This window comes from Rhinolophus hipposideros (genome assembly GCF_964194185.1).
Source record: "Rhinolophus hipposideros genome assembly, chromosome: 5".
NCBI lineage: Eukaryota > Metazoa > Chordata > Mammalia > Chiroptera > Rhinolophidae > Rhinolophus > Rhinolophus hipposideros.
Window position 1 is genome coordinate 38,659,959 of NC_138051.1, and position 22,920 is coordinate 38,682,878.

At 35.7% G+C, this 22,920-nt stretch overlaps 1 protein-coding gene across 13 annotated transcripts in view; it reads left to right on the forward strand.

Moving 5' to 3' along the window:
• Positions 1 to 22,920, forward strand: part of MGA (MAX dimerization protein MGA) — a 129,069-nt gene that overhangs the window by 53,887 nt on the left and 52,262 nt on the right. For all 13 annotated transcript variants that reach the window (XM_081049209.1, XM_081049203.1, XM_081049214.1 and 10 more), the window contains exons 2-8: positions 4,282 to 5,409; positions 12,116 to 13,061; positions 13,870 to 13,948; positions 14,065 to 14,160; positions 20,367 to 20,498; positions 20,734 to 20,838; positions 21,787 to 22,445. In XM_081049209.1, the coding sequence (XP_080905335.1) occupies positions 4,346 to 5,409; positions 12,116 to 13,061; positions 13,870 to 13,948; positions 14,065 to 14,160; positions 20,367 to 20,498; positions 20,734 to 20,838; positions 21,787 to 22,445 (3,081 nt within the window). In that variant the 5' untranslated portion in view covers positions 4,282 to 4,345. The remainder of the gene's footprint in view (positions 1 to 4,281; positions 5,410 to 12,115; positions 13,062 to 13,869; positions 13,949 to 14,064; positions 14,161 to 20,366; positions 20,499 to 20,733; positions 20,839 to 21,786; positions 22,446 to 22,920) is intronic.

Below are 22,920 nucleotides of genomic sequence, written 5' to 3' on the forward strand. Positions count from 1 at the left end.
ACGTACCATTTAATTATTAAAATTAACCTAATGATGGTTAAGAACTCGTAGATGGCTATTTTACTGACTTTGCCACCATTTGCTATCTTATTTTCTGATTATATTTGTACCCCAAATCTGTTTTTAGATTTTTGAAATTTCTGGGCTCATAAATTCGAGTGACCCTATCCTCACAAGTTTTCAGAAATGTAATTTAACTATAGTCTCGTACTGAATGATCATATAAAGGAACAAACTAACGTCTTGGTGCCTACAATACAGTAATGCATTTGTTGGATGAAAGGTTTTATATATATATATATATATATATATATATATATATATATATATTTTTTTTTTTTTTTTTGGTGCAGTACATGAATCATTGAATTAGGTAACTACCTAGTAAACTAACTAGTGTGTTTTTGTAAGTTGTATGAGGGTCACCGCTTTAGTAGTTAAACATTTCCCAGAGACACATTTAGAATGGAGACTGAAATTGCAACAATTTATGAAACTTGCCACATTACTTACCTGAAAAAACATTCATTGTGAAAGCCTTTCTGTCTTTCGACTGTGACATTTTCAGAATGTTACTTACATATTTCCCATCTTCAACTAAATTTATTTCCTCCTCTCGTTTTTAGTTATTTTATGCAGATGAATGCTTGCTCTTGAAAAACTGAACTGAGATTTTTTTGAACAAGTTACATGTATGTACCAAAACTGTGGCCTTCCTTAAAGCTTTTAGAGAGCTAAATACAGAATATTTTTAGAATCTTGCTGGAAGGAGTTTTATTTCTTCATAATTGGCCTACCTTTTCCTAAAGTACATTTGGAGTTTGGAATTAAAGCTGTCTTAGACTTTACAGTGGTATTGTGTGTGTGAAACAGCTGAATATACTGAATTGACTATCCTTTGATTAGGGAAGTAGAATCTCTGCTTGAAAATTAATGTGGAATAAGAATTCAATTCCTTGTTTCTAAACCAGTAGCAGGGTATGGCTCAAGATTGATTATTTTGGTCATAAATTAGGTGTTTGGTTGTGTATATTTTGATGAACTCATGGAATAACCTGATTGCAAGATTCTTCAAAAAAAGACCTTATACAAATCATGAGTCTGAAAGTTCTAACTTTTTTCTGTCTTCATACACATTTTTACATTTTAATTACATTTTTAAACTATATACCTGTATACAGAATTCAAATACGGCAGTCTGACTTTTCTGCACTTAATTTTTTTTTTAGGCAAAAGGGAAAAATTGAAATGTGTATATAAAGTCAGCGTAAAATTTACTTCAGTCTAACACTAAACTAGATTTCTGTCTGTTGAATTTTTGACATTTCATAGATTAATTTTTAAGATAGCAATTTTTAAAGCATTGGTTAAAAAGCTTCTTTGCCTTAGTTTTACCTATAATTTGAAAACCAAGCTTTTAATATTGTAGAAGGCAATTTAAAGACATTCTAAGAACTACCTAAAAAAAAATTTTTTTTAGGTAGTTCTTTGCCACCATAGTCATATTTAAATGCGCGTAAGAGTATTTTGCATAATTGCTCACAAAAATAGTTGGTGATTTGTAATAAAATTTTGAACTTTATGGACTAAATTCAGGATTGGGAATTTTACATTGAGTTATACACCATTGTGGAGTTATTAGTTTTTATGAGTTCTTTAAGCTTTACTATTATTACAAAGCCACCTTATTCGTGACTTCTAAGTGTGTTTGAATTTTGTTTTATGAACATCTTATAGTTGTTCTTAAACTTGTTAGTTTTAAGAAATCAGTGAATTTAATTGCTGTAAGCCCTATGCAGTTGTTGAAAATAATCACCCTAAGTTTTAGCTCTTAAAAAATAAACTCCAAATCAGAGGAGTGATTCTTTTTTCACCTTTTCTGGGTGCTTTAATGTTATGAGGTGGGTTTCTATTTCTATGTTTAATTGTAATAGGAAACAATAGCCAACCTTGATTTTTAAAAAACCTGTATTATCCTCAGGCTAGAGAATATATTAAGTTTTCTGTTATTCTCAGACTAGAGAATATTTTAAGTTTTGGAGGGTTTTTGTTTTGTTTTGGAGGGTTTTTTTTTTTTTTTTTTTTGGTGATGTGGCTAGTCCTGTAAGAAGAGATAGAATTCAGATCAGATGCTTTTGCTGCTTGTCAGTAGCTCTTATGAAAGGTAAAATTAGACTTTTTAATTAAAATGAGGAGCACCAAAAAGTGGCTGAATTTGATTAATCAAAATTACTGACCCAGTTACAAAGGAGTAGTGATATAGCAACTTCCTTTTTTGTGAAGGCTGATTGGAGGTGATAGCTTTGTATCTTAGAGAATATTTAGGTAATTTAACACCTCAGTTCAGTTGAATTAACAGTCTGAGATTTCTTTACAACTTTATTGAGATATAATTTGCATAGCATAAAATTCACCATTTGAACAGAAACACTTGAGTGGTTTTTGGTTCCTCAACGTTTTCATCACCTCCTCCCCCCACCACCAAAGAAAACCCCATACCCCTTAGCAGTTGTCTCAATTATCCCTCTTCTCTGGCAACCACTAATTTACTTTGTCTCTATAGATTTGCCTATTCTGGACATTTCGTATAAATGGAATCATTCAATATATGTGGCGTTTTTCGTTATAACTTTTAAAAATTAACTTTTAATTATTTTTTGAATGGGTTATGTATGTTCAAAAGATACAAAATTTAGAAAGTGTTAATATGTATTTTACCAGCTTCACGGTTTTCCGTCCATATAGCCAATACTACTGGTTCCTTTTCTGTCTTCACAGACAATGTCAAGCAAATACATACTCTTTCCTTCCTTTGGCTTTTTTTTTCACTTTATAAAGAAAATGTAATCTATAACAACACTTTTGAATATTTTGCCCTTAATATATTTTGGCAGATAACTTTGTATGTGTCCATAAAGTTGATACATTTTATTTTATAGCTGCAGAATACATCCCTGCGGATGTACCACCATTTATTTAACCAGTCTTCATTGATGGACTTTTTTCTCTAGTCTTTTGCTGTTATAAATGGAAATGCAGGAAATAATTTATACATATCCTTTATCATGGATGTGTATGTGTGCACGTGAGTATTTAAGATAAAGTCTTAGAAGAACTGCTATTCCATAGGACATGCATTTGTACTTGATAGTTTCATGTTGCCTCTATTATAGAGAGAGAGTATGTCATCTTACACTCTCAGCATCTGGTTAGATGAGAATAGTAGTTGATCTTACACCCTTTCCAATACTTCTACCAAACTTTGTTTTGCCAGTCTGATAAGGTCAAAAACAAACTATCTCAGGATGGTTTTAATTTGCATTTCTCTTATGTTGAGACTACGTACATTTTCATAGCCATTTGTTCTTCCTATCCTTTGCCCATTTTTCTATTAGACTTTTGGTCTTGTTCGTTTTTACATTAGGGAACCCTTTTTATATTAGGGAAATGAGTTTTTTATGATATAAGTTGCAAATACTTTTTCCCAGTTGGTCGTTTGTTTTTTGATTTTGCTTGGATGGTTTTTGCCAGATTTAAAAAATTTACTTGCTGTTGAATTTATCAAAGTTTTTGTGTCCTACTTATTATCAAAAAGCTTTTCTCAGGATTTAAGAATTAAAAAATTACACTGAGGAATGGGGGAGGAATTTAAATATTTGATCCTTATGGAATTTTGTTCAATGTAAGGTCTGAAATAATGGAGCCAACCTTTTCTTTCCCAGTAAGTTCCAGTGATTTGTCATGGTTTCTTTAAATGTATGTACTGTTAAGTTAGCATTTTACTTTTTTATGAACCCATGCCAGTACCATAATGAGTTAATTCTGTATAGTGGTAACAGGGAAATTTGTTTATTTTTACTCGTCCCAGGAGTATTTTATTTTCTATGTAACAGAATCCTCTGGAAAATTAATTTATGAAGTGTTGGGATCCTTTTAAAATGCTGATAACTGTCCAATTTAATCTCCTTACGTTTGTATACTTTTATATAGTTTTTCTAAAATGAATATATACTTTTGATTATTTTTACATGAGATTACAGTATCTATAGTGAGTTATTGGAGGGCTGGGATATGAGTGATTATTAATTAGATTAAGGTGAACTTTAAAAAGATGATTAAATATTCTAGGATAAATATTCTTACAGTGATTGAGGGAAAGGTATAAGCAACATCTGTGAAGAATTTAGGAATATGTTTTGGGGATAACAGTCATTGTGCTGTTGTTAACAAAGTAAATATTCACTTAATTAAAGGGTTTTTGTTTTTTTGCTTGTTCTTCAGGCTGGGAAGGTCGTTGTGACTATGTGGTGACTACAATTATCTTACTGAGTTTCCCGCTGGAATCATGGAGGAGAAACAGCATATTATATTGGCTAATCAAGATGGTGGGACAGTGGCAGGAGCAGCACCTACCTTCTTTGTCATCCTAAAACAGCCAGGAAATGGCAAAACTGATCAAGGAATTTTGGTTACCAATAGGGATGCCTGTGCTTTGGCCAGCAGTGTGTCATCACCAGGAAAATCAAAAGGGAAGATTTGCCTTCCAGCTGATTGTACTGTGGGAGGAATCACTGTCACTTTAGATAACAATAGTATGTGGAATGAGTTCTATCATCGAAGCACAGAGATGATTCTGACCAAGCAGGGGAGACGCATGTTTCCTTACTGTCGTTATTGGATAACAGGTTTAGATTCAAATATGAAGTATATCCTTGTTATGGATATATCTCCTGTGGATAACCATCGTTATAAGTGGAATGGTCGCTGGTGGGAACCCAGTGGGAAGGCTGAGCCCCATGTTTTGGGGAGGGTTTTTATTCATCCAGAATCTCCTTCCACGGGTCATTATTGGATGCATCAACCAGTATCTTTCTATAAACTCAAACTTACTAACAATACACTGGACCAAGAAGGGCATATCATTTTGCACTCTATGCATCGTTACCTGCCGCGGCTTCATTTGGTACCTGCAGAAAAGGCTACTGAAGTGATTCAATTAAATGGCCCTGGTGTCCACACTTTTACCTTCCCACAGACTGAATTCTTTGCCGTAACAGCTTATCAGAACATTCAGATTACCCAGCTGAAAATAGATTACAATCCATTTGCTAAAGGCTTCCGGGATGATGGACTGAATAGTAAGCCCCAGAGAGATGGAAAGCAAAAGAACAGTTCTGACCAAGAAGGGAATAGTGTTCCCAGTTCTCCTGGTCAGCGGGTCCGTCTTACCGAAAGTGAGGGGTCAGAGGTACAGCTAACTGATTTGGATCCTTTATCTAGGGGTCATGAAACATCAGGCAAGGGTTTGGAGAAGCCTTCCCTTAATATAAATCGAGACTTCCTTGGTTTCATGGATATTGATTCATCACTTGGTGAAGTTCCTCAGCTGAAGCAAGAAGTTTCTGAAAGGTAGGTAACAGTTTTTCTATTTTTAAAGGTAAGAAGAAGATTTCGGATTTAACATATTGGTTGTGGGGACTGCTGATTTTAGACACCGGTAATGTAAGCCACTGAAAAATACTACAACTGCTTTTACATTCTGTGAAGTGACTGTATTTTCCCCACTTTCCAGTTCTTTTAGGTTGATACTAGTCAACTTATGTGTATGAGGTGGTATGGGTGATGTTGAGCAAGCGCTGAGCATCTTTTCATGTGCTTACTGGTCATTTGTGTATCTTCTTTGGAAAAATGTCTATTCAAGTCCTTTGCCCATTAAAAATTTTGTTGTTGTTGCTGAGTTATGGGAGTTCTTTATATGTTCTGGATATTAATCTATTATTAAATTAAATGATTTGAAAATGTTTTTCCATTCTATGAGTTGACTCTGATGATACTGTCTGTCCTTTCCTTCCCCCCTTCTTCTGCCTCCCCTCCCCCACTCTGGTTCAAGCTGTTGTTTCTCAGTCTAGTTGTGTAGGACACAGCTCCCTGGCCCATGCTGGTATTATGAGCCGTGTGCTCCCCCCTGCTGAGGCAGTCGGTCAGCCACTCACAGCAGCTCATGATGGCTGCCGGCCACTCACGCTGGCCACCAGCCGCTCACGCCGGCCTGCGGCACACGGTAGCCCACAGCAGCACTCAGCAGCTCCCGGCAGCTTATGCCAGTCTCCGGCTGCTCATGGCAGCCCAGCCCCAGGGAGAGCTGTTGTTCGCAATCTTAGCTGTAGAGGGTGCAGCTCACTGACCCATGTGGGACTCCAACCGGCGACCTCTGCATTAGGAGCACTGTGCTCCAACCACCTGAGCCACCAGGCCAGCCCGATACTGTCCTTCGTTGCACAAAAACAAAAGGTTTTAATTTTGATGAAGTACAATTTTTCTGTTTTCTGTTGTTTGTGCTTTTGGTGTCCTACTTAAGGAACCATCACCAAATCCAAGCTTACGAAGAGTTCCCCTTGTGTTTTTCTACTAAGAGTTATATATTAGCTCTTAAATTAGGCCTTTGATCCATTCGAGTATTTTTAAGTATGTTATAAGGTAAGGGTCCAACTTTATTCTTTTGCATGTCTAGTTTTCCCAGCACCAGTTGCTGAAAAAACTGTCCCTTTCCTATTAAACGGTCTTGGCACTCCTGTCAAAAATAATTTAAATATATATTTGAAGGTTTATTTCTGGGCTCTTTATTCTATTCCATTGTTCTGTATGTCTATTCTTAAACTGGTATCGCAGTGTTTGATTACTGTGCTTTTATAGTAAGTTTTGAAATTGGGAAGTGTGAGCCTGCCAACTTTGTTATTATTGTTCAAGATTGTTTTAGTTGTCTGGGATCCCTTGAAATTCCATATGAATTTTAGTATGTATCAGTTTTCTACTTCTGAAAAAAAGCACCATTGGGATTTTCATAAGAATTACACTGAATCTGTATATTGCTTTGGGTAGTGTTGTTACATTAACAGTATTATGTTTTCCAATTCGTTAACATAGGATATCTTTCCATTTATTTAGTTCTTTAATTTCTTTCAGTAATACTGTATAGTTTTCAATGTAAAAGTATTTTTGCCTCCTTGGCAAAATTTATTCTTAAGTATTTTTTTGGGGGGGCTATTGTAAGTTGAGTGGTTTTTTTAATTTCCTTTCTGAAAAGGAAATTGCTGTTTTATATTGCGTATTGCTCAGTGTATAAAATATGACTGATTCTTCTATGATTTTTGTATCTTGCATCTTTGTTGAATTTGTTTATTCACTAACAGGTTTTTTTCGTGTGTGTGTATATCTTTTCTACATACGAGATCATGTCATTTTATGAATAGAGATAGCTTTCCTTTTTCCAATTTGAATGCATATTATTTCTCTTGCCTAATTGCTCTAGCTACTATAACTTCCAGTACTATCTTGAATAGAAGTGGTGGAAGTGGGACCACTGTGGTTATAATTTGCATTTTTCTGATTAGTAAAGTTGAGCACTTTATGTACTTAGACCATTGGGACTATTCAGGTGATCATACATGTGAGAGTTTGTTCTTGTATGCTGTCCCCCCGCCCCCACCCAGAGCAGTTTGTCTACCTTAGGCCAAAGCCACATTGTTTTAATTAGTATAGCTTTGTAATGGTAACTTCCTGACTTAGATTCCATCTGTGTGGTTTTACCCTACTCCGCTTCTGTGGTAAGGCCTTTTTCTAAAGTTAGTCATTGTTGGTTCTTACCTACTTTGATTTTGATATATTTATTATTTTGTCTCTTGATGGTATCCAATTTATTACTCATATAGGTTGTTGAAATATCTTTTCCTTCAGTTTTGCCCTTGTCAAGCTTTTAATTTTTAAAAAGGAAACTGGATACTGTTACTACGCTGTTTAATTCTTCCCGGTCTACCTATTGCCTTAAATTTAAAGAAAATTTTAAGAAAAAATAGTACTGTTCTTTTTCAGCCCCAACCGCTATACTCTATTTCAGTTCTGACACTGACAACCCAGAGTTTGTGTCAGACTCCACAGGTTTAAAGACAAGGTCTCTGGGAAGACTAGCCCTGCTGCAGAGGCCAGCCACAAGTGGGGTCCCCAAGCTACCTGGACTTTGCACAAATTGACTACAAATACAGGGGTTCCCACGAACCCCCTCAGGTTCACTAATTCACTAGAATGATTCACAGAACTCAGGAAAGCACATATGTAGAACAGTTTTATTATAAAGAATATGGATTAGGACAAGCCAGATGAAGAAACATGTAGGGTAAGGTCAGGAGGGTCTCAAATGTAGAGCTTCCATGTCCTCTTCCCAGGAGACACATAAGGTCACCCTCCTGCTTGGTGATGTGTTCACCAACCAGGAAGCTCCACTGAGTTTTGGTGTTCAGGACTTTAGTTGGGGTTTTGTTAAGTAGGTGCAATTGGTTAAATCATTGACCTGGTGATTGAACTCAATTCTCCAGCCTCCTTTTCCTTCCTGGAGGTCAGGCTATTTATGTTGTAAACTCCCCAAACATTATTTTCTTTAGTCAATAGCCATTTAAAGAAATATAGGAAAAACAGTCTTACTGTTTATTCATGTATTTACTTGTTCCTGGGTCTTTTCATTTGTTTCTGGATTCATTTTCATATTGGTTCATTTTCTATTAGTCTGAAAAACTTGAGTATTTTTTTTAACTTTGAAAAAAATTGAGATGTAATTCACCACCATAAAATTCATCATTTTAAAGTGTATAATTCAGTGGTTTTAGTATATTCACAGAATTGTACAGCCATGACCACAGTCATCTTTAGGACATTTTCATCACCCTCCAAAAAACCTTGTTCCCTCTCCTAGTCACTCCCCATTTTCTCTCAGTCACTTTTCAACCCCACCTCAATCATATGCAACCAACCACCAGTCTCCTTTTTGTCTCTGTGGATTTGCCTATTCTGACATTTAGTATAAATGGAATTATATAATATATGATCTTTGTGCCTGGTTTCTTTCACTTAGTGTATAATGTTTTCAAGGTTATTCCATTTTGTAGCATGTATCTGTACTTCATCAGTTGTCCATTCATCAGTTGATAGACATTAAGGTTGTTTCCACTTTTTGACTATTATAACTGTTGTTATTTATGAACATTTGTGTACAAGTTTTTGTGTGGAAACAGATTTGAATGTTAATAAGCCTGTTCTTTCCCCACTGAATTGTCTTGGCACCCTTGGTAATTGAAAATCAGTTGTGGGCATTTATCACTGGACTCTAAATTCTGTTCATTTGATCTGTATGCTTAGCCTTATGCCAGTATAACACTTTTGGTTACTATAACTTTGTAGTAACTTTTAAAATTGGGACGTGTGAATCCTCAGAGAGCTTCATTTTTATTTTTCACGATTTTTGGGGAGGTCTCTTTTAAATTTCACGTGAGGGGTCTCTTCCATTTCCATATGAATTATAGGATCAACTTGCCATTTTCCACAAAAAAATCCCAGGTGGGTTTTGATAGGGATTGTGTTGAATCTGCAGATCACTCTCAGGGAGTATTGCTGTCTTGTCAATATTAAGTCTTCTAGTATGTAAACATGGTGTATTGGTCCTTTATTTAAGTCATTTTTAATTTCTTTCAACAGTGTTTTGTAGTTTTGTGTGTACAAGTCTTAATACTTCTTTGGTTTAGTTTATTCCTAAGTATTCTTGTTGATGCTAGTGCAAAGGGAATTATTGTCTCCATTTTGTTTTTGACTTTTATTCCTAGTGTGTAGCAATACAGTGTTTTTTTGTGTGTATTGATTTTGGATCCTGCAATCTTGCAAACTCGTTTATTAGTTCCAGTAGTTTTTTAGTGGATTCCTTAGCATTTCTATATACAAGATCACGTCATCCATGAATGGGGAATTTTACTTCTTCCTTTTCAATCTGGATGTCTTAGTTATTTTTCTTGCCTGATCACCTTAGTAGGACCTCTTGTACAATTGAATGGCAGTGGTGAGAGCTAACATTCTTGTCTTGTTTCTGATCTTAGGAGATAGTGTTTCCTGTACAATCTAATTTGAATTGCCTCAGCTGTCTGGAAGACTTTTTGGTAGATCTAGAACATTATTAGGTTAACTCTTTCAATACTTTATGATGGGTGTCATTCCATTCTCTTCTGGCTTACATTACTTCCAATGAGTAGTCAGTCTGTTGTTTTTATTGTTGTTTCTCCAGTGTAACATGTTTTTTTCCTGTGCTGCTTATAAAATTTTTCTCTTTTAATTTTAATTTTAATTTTCAGCAGCGTGATCTTTGTGCGCCTAGGTATGACTTTCTTTGTATTTGTTCTCCTTGGTGTTTGCTGATCTTCTTGGATTTGTGGGTTAAAAATTTTTCACTTTTGGAATATTTTGGTTCATTTTCTCTTCAAATGTTTCTCCTGCCTTTTTGGAAGTGCAGTTACCAGTATGTTAGATTATTTGATGTCCCACAGGTCTCTGACACTTTGTTGTTGTTTTTTTTTTTTATCCCCCTTTGTTCTTCAGTCTAGTGATTTACTTTAGTAAATTTCAGCTCACCTCACATTTCAGATATGTTAAGGGTGGGACTGGACTCCTCTCTCTGACAGGACCTTGGGATCTAAGCCCTGGGAGAGACTACAAGTTCTCTGTTTTCGGGCCAGTCTTGCTATCTCACTGCTGGTCATTTTGCAGAAGTCTCCTGGAGGATAATTGGTGGGAGTGAGGACTAGTTTTCTATTTGGAGCCTCAGATTCTAGTCTGTCCATACTCAGGCATTGACAGTTTTAACTGATTTCTCTGGGTCCCAGCAAAGATCCTTTAAAGGCCTATAGCTGCTTTTTTCTCTGTTCACTGGTGCTTCAGGCAGTGTAAATGCTACTCAGGGTTGAAAGCAGTAGCAATCTGTGGTCACTTAGAGAAGGCTGGTTCCTCTCTGGAATTCAGTTCATTTAGACTTATTTGTATCCAGAGGTCTTCAATGGCTTTAAAGAAAAATAGGGTTTTTAATTTATCTAGTGTTTTTTCATTGTTATGGAGGAAGTGATGGCCTTTGTGATCTCCCACAAAGAGAGATCTAAACTGGAAATGAAAGTCCTTCATTGAAGGATTTTTGAGTTAAGGTCAAGATCTTAAGTAAGTTGTACCAGTAACAAGTAACTACACATTGATGTAATGGTTGCTTGTGAATGTTTGAGGTAAATGAAAGTTTTACAAACCAGTGACTTTAATTGGGTTAGTGAGTAGTTCTGACACATCCTCAAGATACATTGGTACAGTTTATGTGCTTTCAATGGTTAATTGGGAGGATGGGGAAACTAAAAAAAAGTTGTTTTTTTTTAAGAATTATAAACATTGAATCTACCTGGGTCATATGTACTTGCTTTCAGTTACCCTACCTTGTTATTTTGGAAGAATTGGTAGATCTTTGTAGTGAAAGTGACTTTTTCAGTTTTAAATTTAAAAAAAAAATCACCTGGCAATAATGTGGTGGATATACTAAAGACTACTAGTGGGTTGTACATTTTTCAGTGCTTAAAGTGTAACGTTATATGAAGATGAATTTTGTCTTAATTAAAAAAAAAATCAGGCAGTTTGAAAAGGCTCTGCCTGATGTGTATTGCAGTTCTTAATTGTAATTGACATTTGTTTGCTTTTATTGTCAATTATTAATCTGTGTATGGGTTTCTAGAGTTTGATTTTGGGTTCATCCCAGCTGACTTTCACAATTGAGTTCATTAGAAAAATAAGTGTGATAACATGCTTTTTGATTTAGTGATAAGAGAGTTACTTGTTAAAACTTGACTCTTGGGGCAGCCGGTGAGCTCAGTTGGTTAGAGCACCATGCTGTTAACAACAAGGTTGCCGGTTCCATCCCCACATGGGCCACTGTGAGCTGCGCCCTCCACAACCAGATTGAAGAAACTACTTGACTTGGAGCTGAGGGGTCCTGGAAAAACACACTTTAAATAAAATAAAAGTTTCAAAAAAAACAAAACTTGACTCTTTATGACTCTTTCTGTCAATTTCTCACAAAAATTGAGGGAAATTTAAAAATGTGATGTTAAACTGCTTTTGAGTTTTTTGTTATGTTTATACAGTGTTTCATGAGGAATGGCTCATGAAATCTGATGTGTCACTTGGTTTCCAAAAATCTTTCTTGTTTTTCCTTCCTGAGTCTTATTTATGGAAAGTCCTGTCCTTTTTAACTCTCCCTCCCCTGTCTCTCCAGACTTGTTACCAACAATTTTGAAGACAGCTCCCATGTAGCATCACCATTAGATCCGAATGGAGCCTTCAATGTTGTCATTAAAGAGGAGCCTCTAGATGACTATGACTATGAACTTGGTGAGTTCCCAGAAGGGGTCACTGTGAAACAGGAAGAGACAGATGAGGAAACAGACGTATACTCCAACAGTGATGATGACCCTATACTAGAGAAACAGCTAAAGAGGCACAATAAAGTTGATAACCTCGAAGCTGACCATTCATCTTCTGAATGGCTACCAAATAGCCCATCAGGTGTTGCTAAAGCTAAAATGTTCAAGTTAGATGCTGGAAAGATGCCAGTAGTCTATCTAGAGCCCTGTGCTGTCACCAAAAGCACAGTGAAGATTTCTGAGTTCCCTGATAACATGCTTGCCACATCTCGGAAGGAGAAATCTGTGTTGACAGAATTAGACTACTTGCCTGCGTATATTGAAAATTCCAATGAGACTGGCTTCTGCTTAGGCAAGGAAGCAGAAAATGGTCTTAGAAAACATTCGCCGGATCTCAGATTAGTCCAGAAATATCCCTTACTTAAAGAGCCTCAGTGGAAATATCCTGTTATCTCTGACATCATTAATACAGAAAGAATACTTGACAGTTCAAAGAGTTCAGCTGGGGACTCATTTTTAGGAAAAGAGGACTTGGGCAGAAAGAGAACAGCTATGCTTAAGATTTCAACAGCCTCCAAGACTGTGAATACTAATCAAAATGCCTCTCCAAGTGTCACTGGAAAAAGAGGAAGGCCACGAAAATTGAAACTCTCTAAGGCAGGGCGACCACCTAAAAACACAGGAAAATCTCTAACTGCTACAAAGAACACTCCTATGGGCCATGGGAGTACCTTTCCAGATGTGAAGCCTGATCTGGAAGACGTGGATGGTGTTCTCTTTGTTTCCTTTGAATCGAAGGTAAGATTGTCATTTCAGCATTGTTTCTAAGGCCAAATAGTCATTCTTGAATTGTAAGCTGACTGATAACTCACTTAGAGTCTATTTTTTGTGAATGCATCCATTATGTGAGGGTGTGTGCATGGGGAGTTGAGTGTCTCCAAAATGTTTGGTTTAGTTAATAGGCATCACTTAAGATATTTTGTTTGAAAAATTATGTCTGTTATGGTCTCAGTCCATGAGTTTTTTTGCATTATGTGTAGCTGGAATCTAAAAAATCTTCAGATCTTACTGGAATTTTCATTATTATAGACTTTAAAAAGCATAAATAAATGAAAAATTTACTAACTTTTGGTTAGTATCACCTGATTTTTGTCAGCAATAGCAGAGTACCATTGGAGGACGAAAGGTTGATAGTCTTATTTATTGTGCTGTCTTATGCATCGATAGTTTATTTTACTCCAATTCTTCAACTAGATTGTTTTTCTTTTAGATTTTTATAGAAGCCTAGTTTATAGTTCTGAATTGGCTAGATAGAGGTTGAATTCTTTCTACCTGGTCTTTTCTGCCCTTCTTGTTAATTGTGTGAGCTATCTTGAGTTAAGCTGTCTTTATATAGGCTTTAAGAAATCTTCCTGCAAATTGGCATAAATATAGTTTTAGATCAGTTAGTTGAGTATATAGTATATGCAGATTTTTTGCTTTTTTTTCCCTTCTGATGTAGAGCATTCAGAAAATATTGAAATGTATCAAAAAGAAGAAAAAATGCTCTTGATTTATGTTTAAACTTTTAGAAGTGATATGAGTTACATTTTTCTTTTTAATATAGGAAGCTCTAGCCATTCATGCAGTTGATGGGACAACAGAAGAACCCTCTAATCTTCAGTCATCAACCACAAATGACCTAGGTATTATATAATGATATAAAAAGAGATACTGGGGTTTGGCTTCTAGATGTGGAAGATGCAGTGCTCATTCTTCTGTAATATATACACTATTTTATCATTTTTTGTCTTCCGAGTAGGTTGCAGAGCAAGAATTTCCCAGTTGGAAAAGGAATTAATAGAAGATTTGAAGGCCTTGCGACACAAGCAGGTGATACATCCTGGTCTTCAAGAAGGTAATATTCTCTAAAAAAAAAAAAAAGAAAAAAATGCAAGCTCTAAAAATTTGTTCTCTTACTCTTCTTTCATTCTTTTCTCCCTCCTACCCACTTCCTTTTTCTCCTTTCTCCCTTTCTGTTTACCATCTTTACCCCCATCCTTGATTTCATTTCTTTCAGTGCCTCTTTCACCTTGTATTTTTCTTTTCTTTCTGTCCATGATTTTCCCCCCTTCACTAAAAACATGTCTAGGTCTTTTTTACTTAAGATAAACTGTTCTGAAGATATTGTCTTATGTTTGTGAAGCATAACATCTTATGCACTTAAAAAAAAAGTATGATAAAGTGGTGTTTTCTCTTTTCTTCACTTTCTTATAACACATCATTTCCCTCCCACCCCATTTCTCATCTTTTATATTCTGGTTGCTTTTTGTTTCTGTGGGCTTTTTTTGGCGGGGATTGGGGAGCGTCCTTCCTACTTACATACTTAGTAATATATTTAGATGTATAAATAGAAGAGTAGTTTTCTTTCTCGTTTTGTGGCTGTAAACATTTTATGTATTGCTTGGCATTTACTTTAAATTTTTATTATCTCTTATTTTGTTGTAATAGATTATCTCGGCCTTAATTACGTTGCTTAGTCCTTTTTTAAAAAAACAGTGAAATCTGTACTTATTGGTATTATAATAACCACTGATTTTCCCATTTGCACTGTAAATAAAAGATTGTAAGCCATGTCCCAATTTTTAGTTTTTTTATATCTTTGAGTTTAGGTGTGCTTCTTGGAGTAATTTATTGAGTTTTGATAGTCAATTTTCTTTTCAAAAGATTGTCTAGCTGATTTATATAGTAGATCATTTATATGAGAGTTAAAACATTATATAATAAACAAAAGGTTGATTTATAAAATAATCAATTTCTAAGTCAAATTGTAATAGTTGGAGCACTATTGCTTTAATGTGAGCCCACTTTTGTTGGACAGTGTGATCCTAAAGTATACAAATCTCAATAGTATGATAAGGACTTGCTACTGAGGATTGTAATGGAGAGTCACAGTCACATCGTATTAGTCTTGCTGGTAATAACATTTGCCATCATTTATTGTCAGCTTTCATTTCTATTTTATTTAAATAATGTTCTCTTCCCCCTATCAGTTAGCGTATCCTTTATCTTTTTCCTACCTCCTTCTTCCATTTTTTTGTTAGTTATGTACTCTGGTAATGCATAAATATTGCAACATTTATATTGTGTTCTTTCAACCTCATCCCCAATTTGCTTTAGTCTTAGTTGTAAAGTTAAATATATTCAGAGATCCCTGCTAGTGCCTTTGCTCTGGTTTGTTTGCCTATTATTTTCTGGTTGGCTAAAGTTTGAATTTTTTCCTTTATAGACATTTTAGTCAAATCTGTAATTTTTCCCTTTGTGTAATGGAGCTTCAAAATCAAATGCTTATGAAGACTAAGTAGGAAACATAAATAAAGTGGAATTAGTCTGAATTTGTGGATGGGTTGGACTCGGGCGGGCTGGAGCACAGGTGCCTTTTTAAAGGAGCAGCCACATTGGTGGATTGTTGTCATATGGGAATGTGGGCCCAGTATTTTCAGAAATTCCAATTGTTCAGTAGAGGCTGAGTCAGTATTTTTATGTAATGTCTCTCAACTTTTAAGTGGTAGCAGCAGATACAAGATTTTTGGGCAAAGTTTTAAAAACACTGAACCAAACAAAACATGTGTGAGCCATCGGTTTTCACCTGCTATACAGAGTCTGCATTTGCTGTCATGTTTTACTTAATCCTAATGTTGTTAAGATTAATTCAACTGCATTCTTGCATAGTTTTTGTTATTTTTAAACAGTTGAATCTGTAATCCATATATGGCACTTACTTTTCATAAGGTGTGAGGTAGAATTCTATTTTGGATTTTTTCCCCTCTATTTTATTTTGGCGGATGTCACGTGACCCCTTTCCCCCAAGCCTTAACTTTTTAAGACTTACAAATTCAAAAGAGTAAGTTAATTTAGCTAAATTTTTATAGTAATTGAGTGATAACAACTTGGTCTTTGAAGATAATGTTCTTGCAGATCGCTTTCTAAAAATTGTTGCTTGAGGTAATTTGTTAAATTTCAATTCAATAATGTCATATTTATCTTTCTCTTAGCTGTAGAGTTTTATTATTCTTTAGAAAATAAATACGTAAAATATTTTTGAGTTGAAAAAAGCTTGAAAAACTTTTAGAGCTTTTTAAAGAACTTTTAGAGCTTACTTTGAAATTGTGAAAAAAAATGTTGATTAAGCCAGGGAAAATGTTTTAATTGTTGTTGGTGGTAGTTTTGTTGCTAAAATAAAATAAGATTCTTCGTTTTGTTTTCCACAGTACTATATTGTTGTGTCTTCTATACGGTCTTTACTACTTCCAAACTGATTTATTTTCTAAGTCTATCAATCTGAAATTATCATCTGTTTTTGAACTTTAAAGGTATTTTTGTAAAAGCCTTTCTACTTCATTGCTACCAAATCAATTCTATGTCAGTTTTTTGTTTTTTTTAAAGATTTTATTGGGGAAGGGGAACAGGACTTTATTGGGGAACAGTGTGTACTTCCAGGACTTTTATCCAAGACAGGTTGTTATCGTTTCAGTCTTAGTTGTGGTGGGTGCTGTTCAGCTTCAAGTTGTTGTCCTTTCAGTCTTAGTTGTGGAGGGCACAGCTCAGCTCCAGGTCCAGTTGCCATTGCTAGTTGCAGGGGGTGCAGCCCACCATCCCTTGCGGGAGTTGAACCAGCAACGTTGTGGTTGAGAGCCCGCACTCCAACCAGCTGAGCCATCTAGGAGCTCAACAGCAGCTCAGCTCAAGTTGCCACGTTCAATCTTAGTTGCAGGGTGCGGAGCCCACCATCCCTGGTTGAGAGCCCGCTGGCCCATGTGGGAATCGAACCGGCAGCCTTCGGAGTTAGGAGCATGGGGCTCTAACCGCCTGAGCCACCAGGCTCGCCCAATGTCAGTTTTTAAATAAACCTTTTAACTTTAGGTAAGTTTTATTATCTTCAAAGACCAGATTTGCAGAAAAACTGGGAAAATAATACAGGAGTTCTCATTTATTCTATAGACACAGTTTCTCCTATTATTAACATCTAATAGTGTAGTACATTTGTTGCAGTTAGTGAAACAGTATTATTAATATATTATTAACTAAGGTTTATGCTTTATTCGTATTTTCTTAGTTACCTCTTTCTGTTCATATCCACATTTAGGAAATCATAACATTTAGTAGTCATGTCTCCTTAGGATCTTCTTGTCTGAGATAGTTTCTCAAACTTTCTTTGTTTTTAATGACCTTGACAATTTTGAGTACTGGTCAGGTATTTTGTAAATGTCCCTCGGTTGGGATTTGTTTGATGTTTCATGGTTAGATTGGGATTATATGTTTGTGGGAGGAAGACCACAGAGAAAAGATCTATTCTTATCTCAGTATATCAAGGCTACTTATTATCAACATGATTTGTCACAGAGGGAGATTTGTCTTTTTTCCTCCATTTGTTTTAGTCATTCATTTATATTAATGTGGACTCGTCAGTTTTAGTGTTAAATTCCTTTACGACAGTCTCTCCAGGGCTCTCTGCCTCTTCCTTTTTAATTGTTTAAAAAATAATGTGTGTAGTGTTAAATCAGTAGTTAGCTGGAGTTTTTCTACATATACATCAGCTTTTCTGTTTTATGTTGGCTAGTTACATAGATGTTTATTCTTCTTGAGTGTGTTTTAATCGCATATGATAAAATAAAATAAAAATATTTATTTTAAAGAACTAGAATTGCAAACTAAAACAGAATAGCCCTCTTTTGTTCAGATAAGTTCTATGTGGAGGCTACAAAAATGAACCATAAGAATTTGTAGCTCATAATTTACCAAATGTCATCACCTTTTAGGAAACTGGCACTATTTAAGTTTTTTATTGGAAACCTGTACCTGTGAGTTTGAATGGTTATTACTATGTTTAATACCTTGAACTTCTTTTGGCTTCAGTTATATTAAAATTTAAGTTAAATACTTTGCCACTCAGTAATATAAAGCCAGTAATTCACAAATGAGGAAATCCAAATTAGAAGATTGTCACTAGTAACAAAAAAATGCAAATTTAATAACAATAGTATATAAATTTATACCAATAAGATTGGAACAATTTTTATTAAAAGTCCAGTGATATCACATTTTGGAGAGAATGTGGATCAGTGCAAACTCTCATGCCATACTGGAGGGAGTATAAATTGAAAGTAATTTGGTAATATCTAGAGCACAGACTCTCAACTCGTGCATTGTCGGACCTGGTGGTCAGTGATTGTGTGACAGGTATGCTCTTGAGATACTGATCTCCTCAGAGTGGCCAGGCAAGACCAAGGGAAATTACTAACTGTAGAGCTGGTGGCCTCCAGCTACAAGTAGCCGCATGATTATCCCAATGTGTTATGTAATTATCATTTTCTTGTATGTCCCCCCTATAAGCAGAGTTCAGAATAACTGTTTCAGTTAGAATTCTTAGTTGGAAACATCAGAATGCACTTTACAGATGAAATACAATATGAATTTATTAAAGAATATCAGATGACTCACAGTCTCCTGAAAGGCCAGAGAACAGACGGAAGGAGGATGCAGTTAGGAGAAATGCCCAGATTACATTCCCACACTGCTCATACATGCACTGCTCTTTGGACAGTCACCACCTTTGTTCATGTGAACACTGAACACAGCACACTGTAGCTAGGACCTTGGTTACATTTAGCTCTAAAAGTTCATTCTTTGGCCAAACGCTGTCACCTTCATTTACATAATTCTGCATAGTATTCCTGTCCTTATGGTGCTGTCTTCTAAATTGAAGTTCTTCATGGATGCATCTGATTAGCAAAACCCATGTCACATGTCTGCACATAAACTGCAAGAGAAGTTGGAGAATTTTTCTAAAACTCGCCTTAAAGAGGTAGGGATTATAATAGGGAAAAGTAACAGCTATATAGGAAGGGTGTTCAGAATATTTTGGGCAGCCACAAATATGTCAAACAGAACATCCAATACAGTTGAAAGATGAACATACTCTATTACATAGCAACTCCACTTCTGGGTAGATGCCGTGAGGAAAAGCTAAATATGTTAGAGAAAGCTGTCACACATGGTCACATGTGTTATGTACATCCTTGTACAAAATGTACAACTATACTGCAGCATTGTTTGTAATAGTTAAAAATGAAAAACAACTAATTCTCATCAATAGAAGAATGGTGAATAAATTGGAGTATGTTTATAATCTGTAATAGTGTACAACAGTGAAAATAATTGATCTAGAGATAAGTCTGTCTACGTAGACAAATCTCAGATGTATTAGGTTGGTGCAAAATAATGCAGCTTTTGCAATTATTTTCAACATTTTAAACCACAATTACTTTTGCACCAACCTAATAGAATGTTAAGCAGAAAACAAAAGTATATGTAAAATAAATACTTTCCCGTAAGATTGCCTCTTAACCTACAAATAAGTCATTTATAGGCTCAATTAACTATAAATATCATTACTAATAACTAGAGAATTAACCATAAGCACAGTATAAGCTCAATCTAAGGCAGGTTTGTATTAGAGTCCTAGAAAGTCTGTGGACCACGAACGGTTAAAGCACAAAAGATCTGAATTCTATATTTATATATTTATTGTTGTTTAGTAAATTACCACAAACTTAGCACCTTAAAAACAACACATTTATTGTCTCTCTGTTTCTGTGGGTCAGGAGTCTGGGCATGGCTTAACTAGGTCCTCTGCTTAGGGTCTCACAAGGCTGCAATCAACATGTTAGTCCTGGTTTCTTGTTAGAGGTTTGACTGGGCAGGGATCTGTTTCCAGTTTCCCTCAGGTTGTTGGTAGAATTTCCATCCTTGCAGCTCTAGCAAGGTGGATGATACACTCATTTTTATATTATTACACACATATAATCATACACATCCCATCCCTTTTGCCACATTCCATTGCTTAGAGACAAGTCAGGCCTCCACACTCAAGGGTGGAGGAGGGAGGATTACATACATGTAATACCAGGAGGGGAAGATCATGGGGTCAACCTTAAAGTCTGTCTTTCATTTTTAGTTTTTATTTCATCATTTTTGCTCTCCACTGTCTCCTTTATTATCTTCCCCACCCCCAACCAAAGGTTAAAAAAACCCAATATGATCTGTGGTCATTTTTTCTTGTAGTGGGCTTAAAATTGAATTCAGTGGATCCAACAATGAGCATTGATCTTAAATACTTGGGAGTACAGCTACCTTTGGCTCCAGCCACTAGCTTTCCTTTCTGGAACCTCACAGGAACCAACCCTGCCTCTCCTGGTGAGTGTGTAGTATTGTGAAGTCAAACAAATTTGTGATATAAATAAAAAACTACCCTTGTTAGAGACAAAGTAAATTTAGGGTAATCTAGGGTAGATCTTTTATCTATTGGCATAGTCTTAATGATTTATACATTTCAGATAAAGTCTTAGTAATTAATTAGATAAGCCATGCCCATAATCCTAGATATGGCTTACCAGGATTTTGGTCATCTCTTTTACTTTTTCTTTTATAGATGCTGGATTTCCCTTTGTTTCTAGAACAGGGAAGACCAATGACTTCACCAAGATCAAGGGATGGAGGGGAAAGTTTCATAGCGCTTCTGCATCTCGGAACGAAGGTAATCAGCTTTTTAAAAAATTATAAATAGCTTCCGAAACATGTTACCACAGACTTTTGTTAAAAGTAAGTCTTAATTTTTTTTTTCATCTTTTCATGCATTAAAATAAACTGAAAATAATTGTCCTGCTGGTTTTTGTCCATTCCCTGTGTTCCCATAACCCCCATCCCTGCAGTCTTTTTTTAAACTGTACCTTTCTGCTGTTCCTACAGTTATAAAAAGCATCATTCTTAAGCATTATTTCAGAATTGTGTACGTCAGAGCTGTATAATGATTCCTGATTATACTTCAAAGTAGATTTCTAATCCAAAAATTTTGACTGTATACCTGTCGGTCTCCTTTCTTAGCGCATTTCCTTTCCCACTGAACTTGTTTGCAGTTTACACTCTAACCAGGCAAATTTACTGTTTGTCCAAAATAGTTTTCATCTTTGAATCTTTGTACAGTGTTATAATAGTGTAATGCTTGTCTCTACTAAACTTGCTTCTTTGTTCCTTAAAAACTAAATTTTATATTCCTCTATTTGAAATTTTACCTCTTCCCTTGTGTTTTGTATCAGAGTCCAGGTACTGTAATCTCTTGGCATTCTATTGAGGTCTGATTTAAGTATATTTTTTGCTCTTAAGTGTCTATTTATGTGTGGTCTCTATACTAAGGTCATAAGTTGTCAAAATTGTTAACTCTTAACTGTTAATTATTACTGTTAGCACTTTGCAAAAATAATGCTAAACATATGTAGTAAGATAATTTTAGATAATGGATTTTAATATAATGAGTGTATGATATATAATCTCTTTATTTTGTTTTATATTTTTTTCTTTTGAGGAGGGACAGTTTAGAAGATTCAATAGCTTATCTTAATGCTCCTGGCCTTTTTTAGTGTATTTTTCTAGAGTTCTAAAGATCTGTCTTAGATTTCTTTAAGTATCTATATCTCTTTATTTCTAGGTGGAAATTCAGAGGGTTCACTGAAAAACCGTTCTGCTTTCTGCAGTGATAAGCTAGATGAGTACTTGGAAAATGAAGGCAAGCTGATGGAAACAAGCATGGGTTTCTCTTCCAATGCTCCCACATCTCCTGTAGTATACCAGCTTCCCACCAAGAGTACCAGCTATGTACGAACACTTGATAGTGTACTAAAGAAGCAATCGACCATTTCCCCTTCTACCTCTTACTCTTTGAAGCCTCATTCTGTACCCTCTGCCTCTCGAAAGGCAAAGTCTCAAAACAAACAGGCAACTTTCGGTGGCCGAACTAAATCATCTTATAAATCTATTTTACCATACCCTGTTTCACCAAAGCAGAAACACACTCATACAGTTCCAGGAGATAAGGTTACCAAGACTTCTTCAAGCACCATCTCAGAAAATCAGGTGAATAACTTTGTCGTGCCAACGTTAGAGGAAAATACATTCCCAAAGCAAATTAGTTTGCGCCAGGCACACCAGCAGCAGCAGCAACAGCAGGGAACCCGCCCTCCAGGCTTGTCTAAATCTCAAGTGAAGCTCATGGACCTGGAAGACTGTGCACTTTGGGAAGGCAAACCGAGGACCTATATCACTGAAGAGCGAGCAGATGTATCCTTAACAACTCTGCTTACTGCTCAAGTAAGTATCTGTTGTTTTCCAGAAGCATCTTAGTCCCTGGTTAGAAATAATTCTTTTGGTGAGGGGAAATTGGAATGGTGCTTTCTGACAGGAGGATTGGGCATTTAGTTACCTTCGTGACAACTAAGGAGATGTCTTCCACATTTGTTCTTTCTCAGCTGCTGGACATCCAAGTGTAGGTCCCTCCTGCCAGCAGAGGGGAAACAGTACAACTGTGCTTTTGAATAATGTTCCTCTTCTGTATGGCCATTCTGAACGTCTCTAATTTCATTCTCCAGTACATGGGCAAGTGCATTTGCTCATCTTATTAAAACAGCTTTGAAAATTCTGCTTAAAAGGTACTAAATCCCCCCAATCCAAAAAAATTATAAACCCGTGGAGAAAAGCTTTTGTTTTTTTAAAAATTTTATATTAAGAAGTTTCATTTATTGATTCACTTACTTAGCCTCTGGTGCATGTGAAGTGACACAATAAA